General features: G+C 39.9%; 1 protein-coding gene and 1 long non-coding RNA gene across 4 annotated transcripts; both read left to right on the forward strand.

Moving 5' to 3' along the window:
- The first annotated feature begins 1,052 nt into the window (after window positions 1-1,052).
- Window positions 1,053-6,640, forward strand: tbcb (tubulin folding cofactor B). Of its 2 annotated transcripts, none has more exons than XM_058388320.1 (7): window positions 1,053-1,210; window positions 1,982-2,123; window positions 3,567-3,710; window positions 3,858-3,954; window positions 4,210-4,401; window positions 4,490-4,562; window positions 4,769-6,640. In XM_058388320.1, the coding sequence occupies exons 2-7, from the start codon at window positions 2,004-2,006 to the stop codon at window positions 4,881-4,883; spliced, it is 741 nt and encodes a 246-aa protein (XP_058244303.1). In that variant the 5' UTR covers window positions 1,053-1,210; window positions 1,982-2,003; the 3' UTR covers window positions 4,884-6,640. The 2 variants fall into 2 exon arrangements, with proteins under 2 accessions (XP_058244303.1, XP_058244304.1); XM_058388321.1 differs by lacking the exon at window positions 1,053-1,210 and adding an exon at window positions 1,236-1,428.
- An 887-nt stretch (window positions 6,641-7,527) lies between these two features.
- Window positions 7,528-15,326, forward strand: LOC131351907 (uncharacterized). Of its 2 annotated transcripts, XR_009204449.1 has the most exons (5): window positions 7,528-7,869; window positions 8,609-8,948; window positions 10,842-11,036; window positions 11,634-11,760; window positions 14,241-15,326. It is a non-coding gene; the product is annotated as an uncharacterized LOC131351907 (long non-coding RNA). The 2 variants fall into 2 exon arrangements; XR_009204448.1 differs by lacking the exon at window positions 8,609-8,948 and having other exon boundaries at window positions 7,565-7,869; window positions 14,241-15,303.
- Window positions 15,327-15,339: the final 13 nt, after the last annotated feature.

The raw sequence follows: 15,339 nt of genomic DNA on the forward strand, positions 1-15,339 counted from the left end.
TGAATTAGAAATCACAGAATCCTCCCTCTCATTCTCAATGGATTAGAGATGTACTTTTTGTCAAATTGTAAAAGATTAGACTTTCATTAAGGGGTTCTCCGAATGCATTTGGGAAAATATGGAGCCCATTTTTTTCCAGCTGACTAACAGGATAGATTTTTCACCCTCCTTGCACTAACATGACTTTCTCAGATTGGCTGGTTGTTTATTTATCTATTTCAGATACACTTGAATGTGAGTTGACAGGGATTTCTTTTTATTTCTTTTCTTTTTTTCTTTATCTTATATAGAATGTATCTATATCTCTTACTATTTCTTACTAATGTTGTGTTGGTAACTGTTTTGTTTTGTAAAAAAAAGAAAAGAAAATCAAACTAGGGCAAGAAAAATGATAAACCAATTAATTGATCAATTAATTAATAATTTAAAATAAATATATTTAATAAAAGTGGACACATTGGAAAAGATAAAAGTTTAGCTAAACAAGCAAAGAAATGAAATGCACATATGTAACACTTACTACTACTACTACTACTACTAATAATAATAATAATAAAAATAGGACTTTAATAAAAGTGGACATAGGGATAATAAAAGTTAAGCTGCTTTACTCATTATTTTATTAAATTCAATTGTAATTTAATTTAATTTATGCAATTATACTTTAATTTTTTTTAATTTTATTTAATTTAATGTAATTGTATTTAATTTTATTCTTTTTATTTAATTTAATTCTTTATTTTATTTAATTTTGTTAAATTAAATTGTAATTGTAATATAATTTAATTTAAGCAATTGTATTTCATTTTAATTTTTTTAATTTAATTAAATGTTTACATTTGATTTCATTTGATGTAATTTTTAATTTAATTTAATTTAATTTAATTTAATTTATTTTATTTTATTTTATTTTATTTTATTTTAATTTATTTTATTTTATTTTATTTAGTTAGTTTTTTCTTTCTTTTGTAAAACAATTTCCCTCAAACTTCCCCCAATAATAATACCAACTCCTCCTATTCCTTCTTCTACATTCAGAATCAGTTCCCTGTTACAATGCAGTGCACGTTGAACACTACGGAACCTTCTACAATAGAACCTAGTTATGGCACATAGTCAGGGAGCAAAGCGCCATTTGGGACACAGCCCATGACAAGTGGGCGGGCGAAACTTCCAGAAGCGAACTGGGCGGCGTGGAAACTGCGTGAAGGTCTGTGTGTTTTATTCAAAGCGGTATAACTAACCAGAAATACTCACGGGATTTAATTTAAAGATCCTTATTTGAAGATATTCATTATTGATAAAATCATTTTGGTCTGCACTGAAGTGTTCAGGAAAATCTTGGAAGGGCGGGAAGGCTAGCTAAGCCCATGAGTTACGCTAGTTAGCAAGTAGGCTAGCTTGGCTAGGTGCTGCTTAACAATAAAGGTAGGCTCGTGATCACGAAGGATTAATATTTTTGCTAAAAGCAAACATAAACATGGATATAGAAATTATACACATGGCCGTAAAAGCACCACGGTGCTAACCACGGCTACTTTAATGCAGTTGTTATGCTTTTTTAATGTATATTGCATGGCTTCTCATTAGACCTGTCACTATGCCGGAAACACGATTTGTACTGCGCATGTGCGGAAACGCGCCTAGGTATTTATAATACTGTTGTTATAATACTACTAATAATAATTTAATTAACGTTATAGTGTGTTTTCGCGCATGCGCAGAACAAAACCTGAGCTCCCGCACATGCGCGGTACAACTCGTGTTTCCGGTACGGATCGAGTAGTGACCAGACCTACGTAGGGTGTAGTAACGTTAGCCATCATTTTATAATCCTATGTTATGTAGTAATTATGAACAGTGATGGTTTAGCTCCAGATGAAGTTTACATTGTGATGAATGACAAGTCAGAAATGAGGAATTGGCATGTTTGAGTTTTAAATGTGTTAAAATGCTGTTTTGTTCATGTTTGTCTTCGCAGAAAGAACACAAGGTTGGGAAAAATGGACGGGAATGTTGCAGTGATCAGTAACCCCACGGTGTCTGTGCGTATGACCAGCACCCTCAGCTCCTTCGAAGTCAACCGGAGATTTAACCGAGGGATCACCATCGCAGAGTTCAAGGTGCTTCTTCATCTCAGCCCCTGTGGCTTTCAAACAAAAAAACAAGCGAGAAACAAAGAAAAAAAGATGGTTAGCTGTGTGAAGGTGTGAGCTGTCAGTGAGAACGCAGAGATATTAGAGATATAGTCACTTCTTTAAACTTTATGGACGTTATATAACATTGAATGCATTCAAGATCAGTCTTTCCTGCTCCTGCAGGAATATTCAGCAGTCTCTCCTGCACCGGCAGAAAGTTTGACCAGTCTCTCCTGCTCCTGCTGTAATTTTGACCAGTCACTCCTGCAGGATTTTTGACCAGTGTCCCCTGCTCCATCAAAAATTTTGACCAGTCTCTCCAGCTGGATTTTTGACCAGTCTCTCCAGCTGGATTTTTGACCAGTCTCTCCAGCTGGATTTTTGACCAGTCTCTCCAGCTGGATTTTTGACCAGTCTCTCCAGCTGGATTTTTGACCAGTCTCTCCAGCTGGATTTTTGACCAGTCTCTCCAGCTGGATTTGTGACCAGCCTCTCCAGCTGGATTTGTGACCAGCCTCTCCTGCAGGATTTGTGACCAGTCTCTCCTGCAGGATTTGTGACCAGTCTCTCCTGCAGGATTTGTGACCAGTCTCTCCTGCAGGATTTGTGACCAGTCTCTCCTGCAGGATTTGTGACCAGTTTCTCCTGCTCCTGCAGGATTTTTGACCAGTCTCTCCTGCTCCTGCAGGAATTTGGACCAGCCTCTCCTGCGCCTGCAGGATTTTTGACCAGTTTCTCCTGCAGGAATTTTGACCAATCTCTCCTGCTTCTGCAGTAATTTTGACCACTCTCTTTTGTAGGAATTTTGACCAGTCTTTCCAGATCCTGCAGGAATTTTGACCAGTCTCTCTAGATCCTGCAGGAAGCTTGACCAATCCCTCCTTCTCCTGCAGGAGAACTGACCGGTCTATCCCTCTCTTGCAGGAAGCTTGCCCTGTCACACCCTTTCCTACAGAAATAATGATGAATCCCATCTGCTTCTGCAGGAAAATTGACTAATCCCACCTGGTCCTAGAGATATTTTGGGCAATCTCTTCCACTCCTTTAGGAGGATTTAACAATTCCATCTGCTCTTTCAGGAAGTTTGACCAATCCTGTTTGCTCCTGCTGCTGTTATTGTTTGCTGTAATATTTTCAGATGAATTTAGGTGGTTCAAAATATAAGGAAGTTACATATTTAAACCCACATGATTCTGACCATAATAAAGAATTTGCTGAAGATGAATCTACAATAAAGTATCTCTGTGGCAAATTATCTATATCAGTGTTTCCTAATTGCAGTTTATGACGTTGCATATATTGTTGCATTTATATGTACCACTATTAAATCTAAAGCAGGAACCTGAATTCTTTTTGGATTGATGATGCTATGGTATGTTGTTCTTGTACCTCATGCCCCTCTGCTGTGTGTGATTTTTTTTTTCTTAGAGCAAGCTGGAGCTTGTCATCGGCTGCCCCGCAGCCTCTATGGACCTTCAGTTGTTCAGCACTTCAGACAAGTTCTTGCAGAACCTTGATGATAACGAGGCTCTGTTAGGTTCCTACCCTGTAGATGACAACTGCAGAATACATGTGAGTCGGGGACAAATATTTGCTCTTCCTGTTGACCATAAACCCAGCACACCTAATGCTGGTTTATGAAAATGATGAGTTTTGTGTCAGACAGTAAAGGAAAAATAGAGTTGAGAGATGAATGATGATGTTGTGTTATAACTCCAGGTGATTGATCGCAGTGGTTCTCTGACTGGAGCGTTCAGTGATTTGTCCAAGGTGGAGAAATATGAGATTTCTCAAGAAGCATATGAGAAGAGATCAGGTAATTAATGCTTCATTATTGATTTTATGCATCACATGCTATTGACTGTATGGAAAAGGTCTTAACCTTCAAAAAGTGCTACTAGAAAGCAATGTATTTAGATTTATTCAAACACATACACACACACACACACACACACACACACACACACACACACACACACACACACACACATACATATATATGGTTAATGGTTAAGTTTAATATTCCAGTGTTTGGAGCTTTGAAACTCATCTGACTTTTTTTTTTTCTTAGACTCATTGCGAAACTTTAAAAAGAACATGAAGATGGGGCGCTTCAATGAAGAGAACATGGCTAAGCAAAAAGAGGCCCTCTCACAGAAAGAAGAAGAGGAGAAAGCTGCAGTAGCCTCGATTACAGTTGGCAAGCGGTGTCAGGTTCAAGTGGTTGGTCAGCCAACAAAGATCGGCACAGTTATGTTTGTGGGTAGGTGGTCGTAGTTTTCCATAGGTCATGCTTCTACTTCTTGTTTACTGCTAAGGCTGTTTGTAGTTTACATTTCTCTGTCTTTTAGGTACGACAGACTTCAAACCAGGCTACTGGGTGGGTGTGAAATATGATGAGCCCCTTGGGAAAAATGATGGCAGGTCAGTGTCACTATAATTTTATTTCAATATTCTAGAAAGGACTTGAATCGAAAGGCATTGGGCTCGACTTGAATGATTTTTGTTGCCAGGTCTTCTGATTTTGCATATATTCGAACATCATGATGAACTACAACTGCATATTGTTATATTAAATGTGATTCTGTACAGGTAATGTTGATTGCTGCTATGTCTTAATCTTGTTTCAGTGTGGATGGCAAGCGGTACTTTGAGTGTGAGCCAAAGTATGGTGTGTTTGTGAAGCCTCTGTCTGTGACTGTGGGAGATTTTCCAGAGGAGGACTACGGTCTTGATGAGATGTAGGCTCCACCTGGCATGGTACCACAAGGTATCAAGCGGGCTGAAAAACATCCATCTGGAAGGCCAATGCAGGACTCTCGTCAGTCCACTGTCATAGCCCTTGATTGCAAGGGGTTTTCCTGTTATAGCTAATCATATTTTAGTTTCATGCTTGTCCTAAAGAGATCTGAAAGGTGGCCTTTACACAACACTCTTAGTGGAAATTTATTTAGCTCATAATGTGCGGACAGCAGTAGATGCCAAATTAGCTGTCTGACGTGTCAGCTGAAACAGATTGTGTTGTTTGCTAGGCATTTTGCTTTGATTTAATTGTGAATATTTCACGTCTCGTTTTCTCACAGAACTACAACGTCTCTTTCTCCATCTTTTCATAGGTGTTTAATGAATGGCAAAATGTGCACAAGAGATAGCATACCAATCATTTGGGTTGTTGAACTGTTTTATTTTCACTAATTTATTTATATATATATATATATATATATATATATATATATATATATATATATATATATATATATATATATATGTATATATATATATATATGTATAAACTAATAGCCTTATTCCTCATTTTTTTGACTTACAATGCATCTTTATGCTGTGATTTCTGAGTAAATCACTGGTTGGCTTTTTATATAAATAACATTACCAAGCATGAGTCTGAACAACTACAAGGATATTATCTGTCAAAATCTTACCCTTTGATTTCATTTATACAACATGCACAAACATTTACTTTTTACATTAAACTTATGCATGAAGCATATTTAACATTAGCATGGATTGGGAATATCCTATGTTTGCGGTGGTTCTCAATTCCAGTCCAAGAGACCAGATCATTATAGTTTGGTGTGTATTGTGTGCTTCAGCAGTAGTTTTATAATACTGACCAAATGCAAGTTACTTTTAAAAGATTCAGTTAAATAAGTAGTGTTTCTTTTAGTTAGCACTTAAAATGTTAACCTGGAGAAGCTTAACTAGGAGATTTATTGCACTTTATCATTTTTCAATGCACATTATAAGCCTGTATTCCGTCATACTTATAAATACGCTGAGTCTGAATGAGCATGCTGTTTCATCATACATTCATTTCCAGTAATTGCTTTATCTTGTCCCAGGAACACTCACTGTGGTGCAGGAATACATCCTAGATAGGATGCCAGTTCATCATATTGTACTACATACACATTCACATATAGGACGTCTTTTTGGCCTGCCCTCATCATGCCACATCAGCCTCCCCTATGTCTTGGACTGGATTAGGGAACCATTGACCTCTGGATCTCCATATCAGGTTGCAGTGTATACTGCACATACAGTAACACTCCAACATGGTCTACTGATAAATAATGAATACTTCAGTGACTTATCCACAATGCAAAGTCACAGGATGTCAATTAAGATCCAGCATTCATGTTTACGTCTTGATGATGTGATGAATATGATTATGTACTTATGACAGCAATTCTTGGCTCACATTCTTCTTCTGCATCCAGCACAATTTACTTTTGTTTCTGAACTAAAACATTCAATAAACACTGTTATGAACTGGCAAATAGTTGACTTTGTTGAGTAAAGCAGATAAATGACTGAACTGTGTTGGAGTCTCAGTCCTATTGTATGAAGTTTACTGAGATGGTGTGTAATTGTAATTTTTGTTTATTTTCTGTAAATCTTTCTCTTATTTCTAATGTGTTCATGTTTTGTATGTGATCATAGCTTCTGCTAGAATAAATACAGATTGCATAAAAATGCTGAAACTGTCATGAAACTTGCTACGCTTGTAGATTTTTATCCTTCCAAGTGGTGTCAGATCCATGATGTGCAATTTCTCAGAATCTGTGAATATCAGACCTCTTATAATCGCCCACAAGTGAACTGTACTGACTGCCAGGCCGTGACGCATTTAGCTTTAATCCTGAAGAATTTGAGGCTTGCTCTCTGCAGTCTTCTATCACAATAACACAGACAAAAACAATGATAAGAAATGGAAGAATGGAAAAACTCTCCAATTATTTAAGTAGTTAAACAGGACTAATAATAAGAAGAAGACACCGATCAGGCATAACATTATGAGCACTGAGAGATGAAGTGAATAAGACTGATTATCTCCTCATCATGGCACCTGTTAGTGGGTGGGATATATTAGGCACCAAGTGAACATTTTGTCCTCAAAGTTGATATAGCAGGAAAAATGGACAAGCATAAGGATTTGAGCGAGTTTGATGAAGGGCCAGATGTGATGGCTAGATGACTGGATCAGAGCATCTCCAAAACTGCAGCTCTTGTGGGGTGTTCCCGGTCTGCAGTGGTCAGTATCTATCAAAAGTGGTCCAAGGAAGGAACAGTGGTGAACCGGTGACAGGGTCATGGGTGGCCAAGTCTCACTGATGCACATGGGGAGTGAAGGCTGGCCCGTGTGATCTGATCCAACAGATGAGCTACTGTTGCTCAAATTTCTGAAGAAGTTAATGCTGGTTCTGATAGAAAGGTGTCAGTATACACAGTGCAGGACGGGTCAGGGCTGTTTTGGGGAGAAAAAGGGGGACACTATTAGGTAGGTGGTCATAATGTTGTGGCTGATAGGTGTATAAGATAAATACTTTGTACAGTTATGCAATCAGGTTATTGTAAAAAAAAAGTTGTAATTTCACATTTAGAGCGGGAACAATTCTGACGTTTTTATTTATTACGTCACAAAATCTGCCATTTTGTCAGGGATGTGTAGACTTTTTTATATCCATTGTACAACTCCTCTGTACTCAGTAGTGTGTCTGTACCACAGTTTCTTTACGTGGCACACTGTTTCCACATACTGTTTAGTAGGCTAGTATGCAGTGTTGCATTCTACCTGGGTTTTTGCAGATAAATCACACGAGTGCACTTTTATTCGTGGCTTTGGGCTCATCCTAAAAGCTTTCATTTGTGACAGGAATGAAAAGCAGTGGCTATTTCGCGATTTTCTACCTCACTGTCTTTCATATCTGGGGTAAGTCTGTTTTCCTCACCAGTACTGGTCTCGAGCACTACTTTTGTCTCGAGCGTCTCGAGTTTATTGGTGTATAAGAGCGTATAAATGACAGTAAACGTCAACGTTACCTTGTATTATGAACCAACAATGAATAATTAAGCTACAGTTATAACATTTCACTGCTTTTAATTCGATATAAATAAAATAAACTAGGTTTTCTTTACGACGCACGAGCCGTTTAAGCTCACATTTATACAGAACGTTGATTTTTTCCCCCCCGTTGGTTTAATGATCTTTGGTGTCCGAATAAAATTGACAACCTTGTATATTCTTTCATTATCTTTTCTCTGTTTAAAAAAAAAATTACATTCGTTTATTCCTAATTTATATTCGTGTAAAAATAGTATTTTAACCGAATTTAGCTTTAGTTATTTGTGTTAATTGCTTAATTTCTTTACTGTGGACATTAGCATTAAAGGGTGTTCTAGATAGTTCCCTATAGTTGTTTAGGAAGTTAGCAGAAGTAGCTAATCTGTCAGTAAACTAGAAATACATAATAAAGATTTACAATATATGGTGTTTAGAAGTTTATTTGCCTTTTGCTAAATCCCCAAATCTCTCAGGCCGCTAGGTGGCAGTGCAGCACTATGCTATCAGCTACAAAACTCCCGTTCTATTGGTTCATACACCGATCAGGCATAACATTATCACCACCTGTCTAATATTGTGTTGCTCCCTTTTTTTGCTGCCAAAATAGTCCTGACCCGTCGAGGCATGGACTCCACTAGATCCCTGAAGGTGTGCTGTGGTATCTGGTAGCAAGATGTTAGCAGCAGATCCTTTAAGTCATGTAAGTTGCGAGGTGGGGACTCCATGGATCGGACTTGTTCGTCCAGCACATCCCACAGATGCTCGATTGGATTGATATCTAGATTAATGGTCTGCAACAATGCTTAGGTAGGTGGTACGTGTCAAAGTAACATCCACATGGATGGCAGGACCCAAGGATTCCCAGCAGAACATTACCAAAAGCATGACACTGCCTCTGCCGGCTTGCCTTCTTCCCATAGTGCATCCTGGTGTCATGTGTTCCCCAGGTAAGCGATGCACACGCACCCGGCCATCCACGTGAAAATGTGATTTATCAGACCAGGACACTTTCTTCCATTGCTCCGTGGTCCAGTACTGATGCTCACATGCACATTGTTGGTGCTTTTGGCAGTGCACAGGGGTCAGCATGGGCACCCTGACTGGTCTGCGGCTATGCTGTCAGTGTTATTCACTTCTCCTCTCAGTGCTCATGATGTTAGGGCTGATCAGTGTAATACGTAATTATGAGATGAATAAGCACCTTTTTTTTCTATTAAGTTATTTTAAATGCGTAAACATATTCTAGCCACAACTTGAAGCGTAATACTGCTGAAAAGAAATAAACAATAAGATAGTGCTACAAGTAAGCATAGTGATTAAATTATCAACATTTTCCAAAAAATAATAATGAGTTTTCATTAAAAATTCTGAATGATTTTAATGTAGGCACAGAAACTGAATCAAATTGCATTCAAAATAAAATATTTTGACATATGGTCTATTGTGGTAGATGGAGAAATACATGAGGTTATACATACACTATATTGCCAAAAGTATTCGCTCACCTGCCTTGACTAGCATATGAACTTAAGTGACATCCCATTCCTAATCCATAGGGTTCAATATGACGTCAGTCCACCCTTTGCAGCTATAACAGCTTCAACTCTTCTGGGAAGGCTGTCCACAAGGTTTAGGAGTGTGTTTATGGGAATTTTTGACCATTCTTCCAGAAGCGCATTTGTGAGGTCACACACTGATGTTGGACGAGAAGGCCTGGCTCTCAGTCTCCGCTCTAATTCATCCCAAAGGTGTTCTATCGGGTTGAGGTCAGGACTATGTGCAGGCCAGTCAAGTTCATCCACACCAGACTCTGTCATCCATGTCTTTATGGACCTTGCTTTGTGCACTGGTGCACAGTCATGTTGGAAGAGGAAGGGGCCAGCTCCAAACTGTTCCCACAAAGTTGGGAGCATGGAATTGTCCAAAATGTCTTGGTATGCTGAAGCATTCAGAGTTCCTTTCACTGGAACTAAGGGGCCAAGCCCAGCTCCTGAAAAACAACCCCACACCATAATCCCCCCTCCACCAAACTTTACACTTGGCACAATGCAGTCAGACAAGTACCGTTCTCCTGGCAACCGCCAAACCCAGACTCGTCCATCAGATTGCCAGATGGAGAAGCGCGATTCGTCACTCCAGAGAACGCGTCTCCACTGCTCTAGAGTCCAGTGGCGGCGTGCTTTACACCACTGCATCCGACGCTTTGCATTGCACTTGGTGATGTATGGCCTGGATGCAGCTGCTCGGCCATAGAAACCCATTCCATGAAGCTCTCTGCGCACTGTTCTTGAGCTAATCTGAAGGCCACATGAAGTTTGGAGGTCTGTAGCGATTGACTCTGCAGAAAGTTGGCGACCTCTTCACACTATGCGCCTCAGCATCCGCTGACCCCGCTCCGTCAGTTTACGTGGCCTACCACTTCGTGGCTGAGTTGCTGTCGTTCCCAAACACTTCCACGTTCTTATAATACAGCTGACAGTTGACTGTGGAATATTTAGGAGCGAGGAAATTTCACGACTGGATTTGTTGCACAGGTGGCATCCTATCACAGTTCCACGCTGGAATTCACTGAGCTCCTGAGAGCGACCCATTCTTTCACAAATGTTTGTAAAAACAGTCTGCATGCCTAGGTGCTTGATTTTATACACCTGTGGCCATGGAAGTGATTGGAACACCTGATTCTGATTATTTGGATGGGTGAGCGAATACTTTTGGCAAGATAGTGTATATTCAGGATTTTTTTGTAGTTTTATATTGTCAAGCCTGAGCTGATTTAAAACTGGCTTATAAAATAATGACTTATGTGTGTGTGTGTGTGTGCTGTTTTTTTTTTTTTTCAGATTTATCAGCCTCTCAAAATTCAAGAAATGAGAGCAAGACACATATTACAGCAACTGGGGTAAATGTTACTGCTTGGGAAGGACAAGTGACTCTCACAGCTTCAAGCCATGAATCTATCACACACACTACACCGTTGACAAGAACTCCATTTCCAACTACAACATGGAGCCATAACTCTCCACTTCCTACATCAGGTATTTATCCATATTTACACCACAGCGCTGTTGAATTCTTGATTCTGACCAGTTGGTCAGTATTAGTTTTCCTTAATAGAACAGCTGGGGCAAATTTTTAATATGTTGTCATCATGAGGATGATGAACTTTACATGTAAATATTAGGAGCCTAACAAATGACACTGAGTTTAATGAGGACATTTAATATAGTTAATTATTTTTCATTTCATTTCATTGTCTGTACCACTTATCCGATCTATCCTCGGGTCACGGGGAGCCTGTGCCTATCTCAGGCATCAACAGGCATCAAGGCAGGATACACCCTGGACGGAGTGCCAACCCATCGCAGGGCACACACACACTCATTCACACACTACAGGCAATTTAGAGACTCCAATCAGCCTAGTAGCATGTCTTTGGACTGTGGGACGAAACCCACCAAGCACGGGGAGAAATAACATTAAACATAACATAGGTTTCCTTTATTCTGCAAGAATCAAAGCAGCATATTTGGGGAAAAAAATCAATAGAAGGTTTGTGTGTGTTTTCAGTAAATTTTTAAACATCACTTCAGTTGTTCTTTTAACCGAAGCAGCTCTTGCCCCAATCTGCTCAGCTCCATGTTCCCAGGGCCATGTGGGCAATTTCCTGGGTGGGATGACACTGGGCTTAATCATAACACTGGCTGTGTGTCTGGGCTACAGGCTAATCTGCTCTCACCAGCGGGGACGTTATCAAGCTCTGTGAGTATCATGACTTTTCCTGTTTACTAACAGCCAAGCCCTAACACACCAGCTTAGATTTGCAGTTTGTAGTCTTATTAGTGAGACTGCTTAGAAATCGGTAATATTTCATGCCACAGTGTCGCTGAGTTCTTGCTTTCGACTGGTCCCACCATTCAGTGATTCATTTTCTTTCTTTCTAACCTCAATTTACAAGGAATTAGGGAGGAAGCTTAATACACTGCCTGTCCAAAAAAAAGTCACACACTCTAATATTTCGTTGGACCGCCTTTAGCTTTGATTACGGCATGCATTCGCCGTGGCATCGTTTCGATAAGCTTCTGCAATGTCACAACATTTATTCCCGTCCCAGAGTTGCATTAATTTTCCCCCAACATCTTGTATTGATGATGGTGGAGTCGGATCGCTGTGCAAAGTCTTCTCCAGCACATCCCAAAGATTCTCAATGGGACAATCCATGTGTGAAAGTGATGTCTCATGCTCCCTGAACCACTCTTTCACAATTTGAGCCCGATGAATCCTGGCATTGTCATCTTGGACTATGCCCGTGCCATCACGGAAGAAAAATCCATTGATGGAATAACCTGGTCATTCAGTATATTCAAGTAGTCAGCTGACCTCATTCTTTGGGCACATAACGTTGCTGAACCTGGACCTGACCAACTGCAGCAACCCCAGATCATAGCACTGCCCCCACAGGCTTGTACGGTAGGATGTACGCATGAAGGGTGCATCACCTCATCCGCCTCTCTTCTTACCATGATGCACCCATCACTCTGGAACAGGGTAAATCTGGACTCATCAGACCACATGACCTTCTTGCTCCAGAGTCCAATCTTTATGCTCCCTAGCAAATGGAAGCCTTTTTTTCCCGATTAGCCTCACTGATAAGTGGTTTTCTTAAGGCTACACAGCTGTTTAGTCCCAATCCCTTGAGTTCCCTTCACATTGTGTGTGTGGAAATGCTCTTACTTTCACTATTAAACATAGCCCTGAGTTCTACTGTTGTTTCTTTTACTATTTGATTTCACCAAATGTTCAAGTGATCGCCGATCACGATCATTCAAGATTTTTTTCTGACCACATTTCTTCCACGAAGATGATGGTTCCTCACTATCCTTCCAGTTTTTAATAATGCGTTGGACAGTTCTTAACCCAATTTTAGTAGTTTCAGCAATCTCCTTAGATGTTTTCTTTGCTTGATGCATGCCAGTAATTTGAGCCTTTTCAAACAGATTAACATCTTTTCCACTACCAAAGCATGGTACATGATTGTTTAAGAAATGAGACGCTACTCCTTGCATCAGTTAGGGTTAAATACCTTGTTGCCAGCTGAAACATAATCATCCATGCAGTAATTATCCAATGGGAGGCTCTTACCTATTTGCTTAGTTAAATCCAGGTGGTGACTTTTTTTTGGACGGGCAGTGTATTATGTAAGATTAAAAATGAACATACATTTATGCTATTTAATATAGAACATCAAATTCATTGCTGTGGCTAAGCTTTCTCTGAGAAGAATGAGACTTTAGTGTAATGGTGGGTATGATGTGTTTTGGTGGAGGAATTTATATTTTGTAAAAGTGGCTAGCGTATCTATTGAAACATACACGATTTTGGCAAAGGTTTTGGGACACCCCTCCAAATCATTGAATTCAGGTGTTGTTTTTCAGTGCACAAAGCAAGGCATATAAAGACATGGATGAGCAGGTTTGGTGTGGAGGAACTTGACTGGCCTGCACCTCAACCCGATAGAACACCTTTGGGATGAATTAGAGCGGAGACTGTGAGCCAGGCCTTCTCGTCCAGCATCAGTGTCTGACCTCACAAATGCGCTTCTAGAGGAATGGTCAAAAATTCCCATAGACACACTCCTAAACCTTGTGGAAAGCCTTCCCAGAAGAGTTGAAGCTGTTATAGCTGCAAAGGGCCGGTCAACTCCATATTACATTCATGTGCATGTAAAGGCAGATGTCACAGTTTTGGCCTGGCTCACAGTCTCCACTTTAATTCATCCCAAAGATGTTCTATCGGGTTGAGGTCAGGACTCAAGTTCCTCCACACCAAACTCACTCATCCATGTCTTTATGGACCTTGCTTTGTGCACTGGTGAGCAGTCATGTTGGAACAGGAAGGGGTCATCCCCAAACTGTTCCCACAAAGTTGGGAGCATGAATTTGTTCAAAATGTCTTTCACTGGAATTAAGGGGCCTTGCCTGAAAAACAACACTTGAATTCAGTCCCAAAACCTTTGGCAATATAAAACATAAGTGAAAAGTAAGTACTAAAACACCACAGATCATGCTGTTATAGGAGAAAAACAGTGCTGAGCTGGTGTGATGTAGCTGGACATGAAGAAGAGTGTGTTGTTTAAATATAATTTCAATCCTGATTAGAACATTATCATGAGGACAGTTTACTGGCACATGATTAAAAACATGGCTTCCAATAGTGTAATTAGTTCTCTTTTTTTATTTTAGAGAACAACATGATGCCATCATATAACAGTGGAGTGTCTGATCAAAAACACTGGAGACACTGGGGTGTCTGATCAAAAAGCTGGTTTGTGATTGGAAATGTCCTGCTGTACTGTTATGCCATTTAGAGGTGCCTTTTGCTGTTTGATACTGATAGTGTTTACAGAAAATACAGAAACAGTTTAGTGGTTTCTGAATAGAAATGTCATCAAAACAGAGAAGAGCACTCCATACAGACGACAACAGAACTATACAGTTGAAGATTGAAAGAAAAAAAAAACAGATAATATTTATCTATCCAGGGTGAGTCTGTGTCCATTGTGCCCAAACTCTGATGTGGTCTTCTGCTGTTTCTTGTCCATCTGCCTCAAGTTTCATTGTGTTGTACACTATATAGGCAAAAGTTTTGGGACACCACTCCAAATCATTGAACTCAGGTTTTGATTTTCAGGGATTGGGTTCGGCCCCTTAGTTCCAGTGAAAGGAACTCTTGGACAATTTCATGCTCCCAACTTTGTGGGAACAGTTTGGGGATGACCCCTTCCTGTTCCAACATGACTGCACACCAGTGCACAAATCAAGGTCCATGAAGACATGGATGAGCGAGTTTGGTGTGGAGGAACTTGACTGGGCTGCAGAGTCCTGACCTTAATCCAATAGAACACCTTTGGGATGAATTACAGCGGAGAATCCACTCTCCGGGCCATCCCTAAATGGTTCCCACAAAGTTGAGTTCCTTTCACTGGAACGAAGGGGCCAAGCCCAACTCCTGAAAAACAACACCTGAATTCAATGATTTGGAGGGGTGTCCCAAAATTTTTGGAATGCTCTGAGACATTTCTCTGCTCAGTGCAATTGTAGAGTGCTTATTTGAGATACTGTAGCTTTCTGCCAGACCATGGCTGTTCTTCTCGGACACCTCTCAACAACAAGGCCTTTCCACCAACAAAAACATATTACATGGACATTAACAACCTGTTCCTGCAAGATTTTATTGAATTGCGTTGCTGCAAGATGTTTGGTTAAGTAGATAATTGCATAAAATCTGCAGGTGTATCTAATAAAGTGGCCACTGAGTGAATTTATGGATATCAGGTTTTCT

The sequence above is a fragment of the Hemibagrus wyckioides genome, linkage group LG04 (assembly GCF_019097595.1).
Source record: "Hemibagrus wyckioides isolate EC202008001 linkage group LG04, SWU_Hwy_1.0, whole genome shotgun sequence".
NCBI lineage: Eukaryota > Metazoa > Chordata > Actinopteri > Siluriformes > Bagridae > Hemibagrus > Hemibagrus wyckioides.

What these genes read in the sequence shown, in the direction of transcription:
- tbcb (XM_058388320.1), top strand. Translation starts at nt 2,004, where the DNA reads ATGGACGGGAATGTTGCAGTGATCAGTAACCCCACGGTGTCTGTGCGT. An exon ending in TCACCATCGCAGAGTTCAAG is followed by an intron (nt 2,124 to 3,566) that starts GTGCTTCTTCAT and finishes TTTTTTTCTTAG; the next exon opens with AGCAAGCTGGAGCTTGTCAT. An exon ending in CGGCACAGTTATGTTTGTGG is followed by an intron (nt 4,402 to 4,489) that starts GTAGGTGGTCGT and finishes TCTGTCTTTTAG; the next exon opens with GTACGACAGACTTCAAACCA.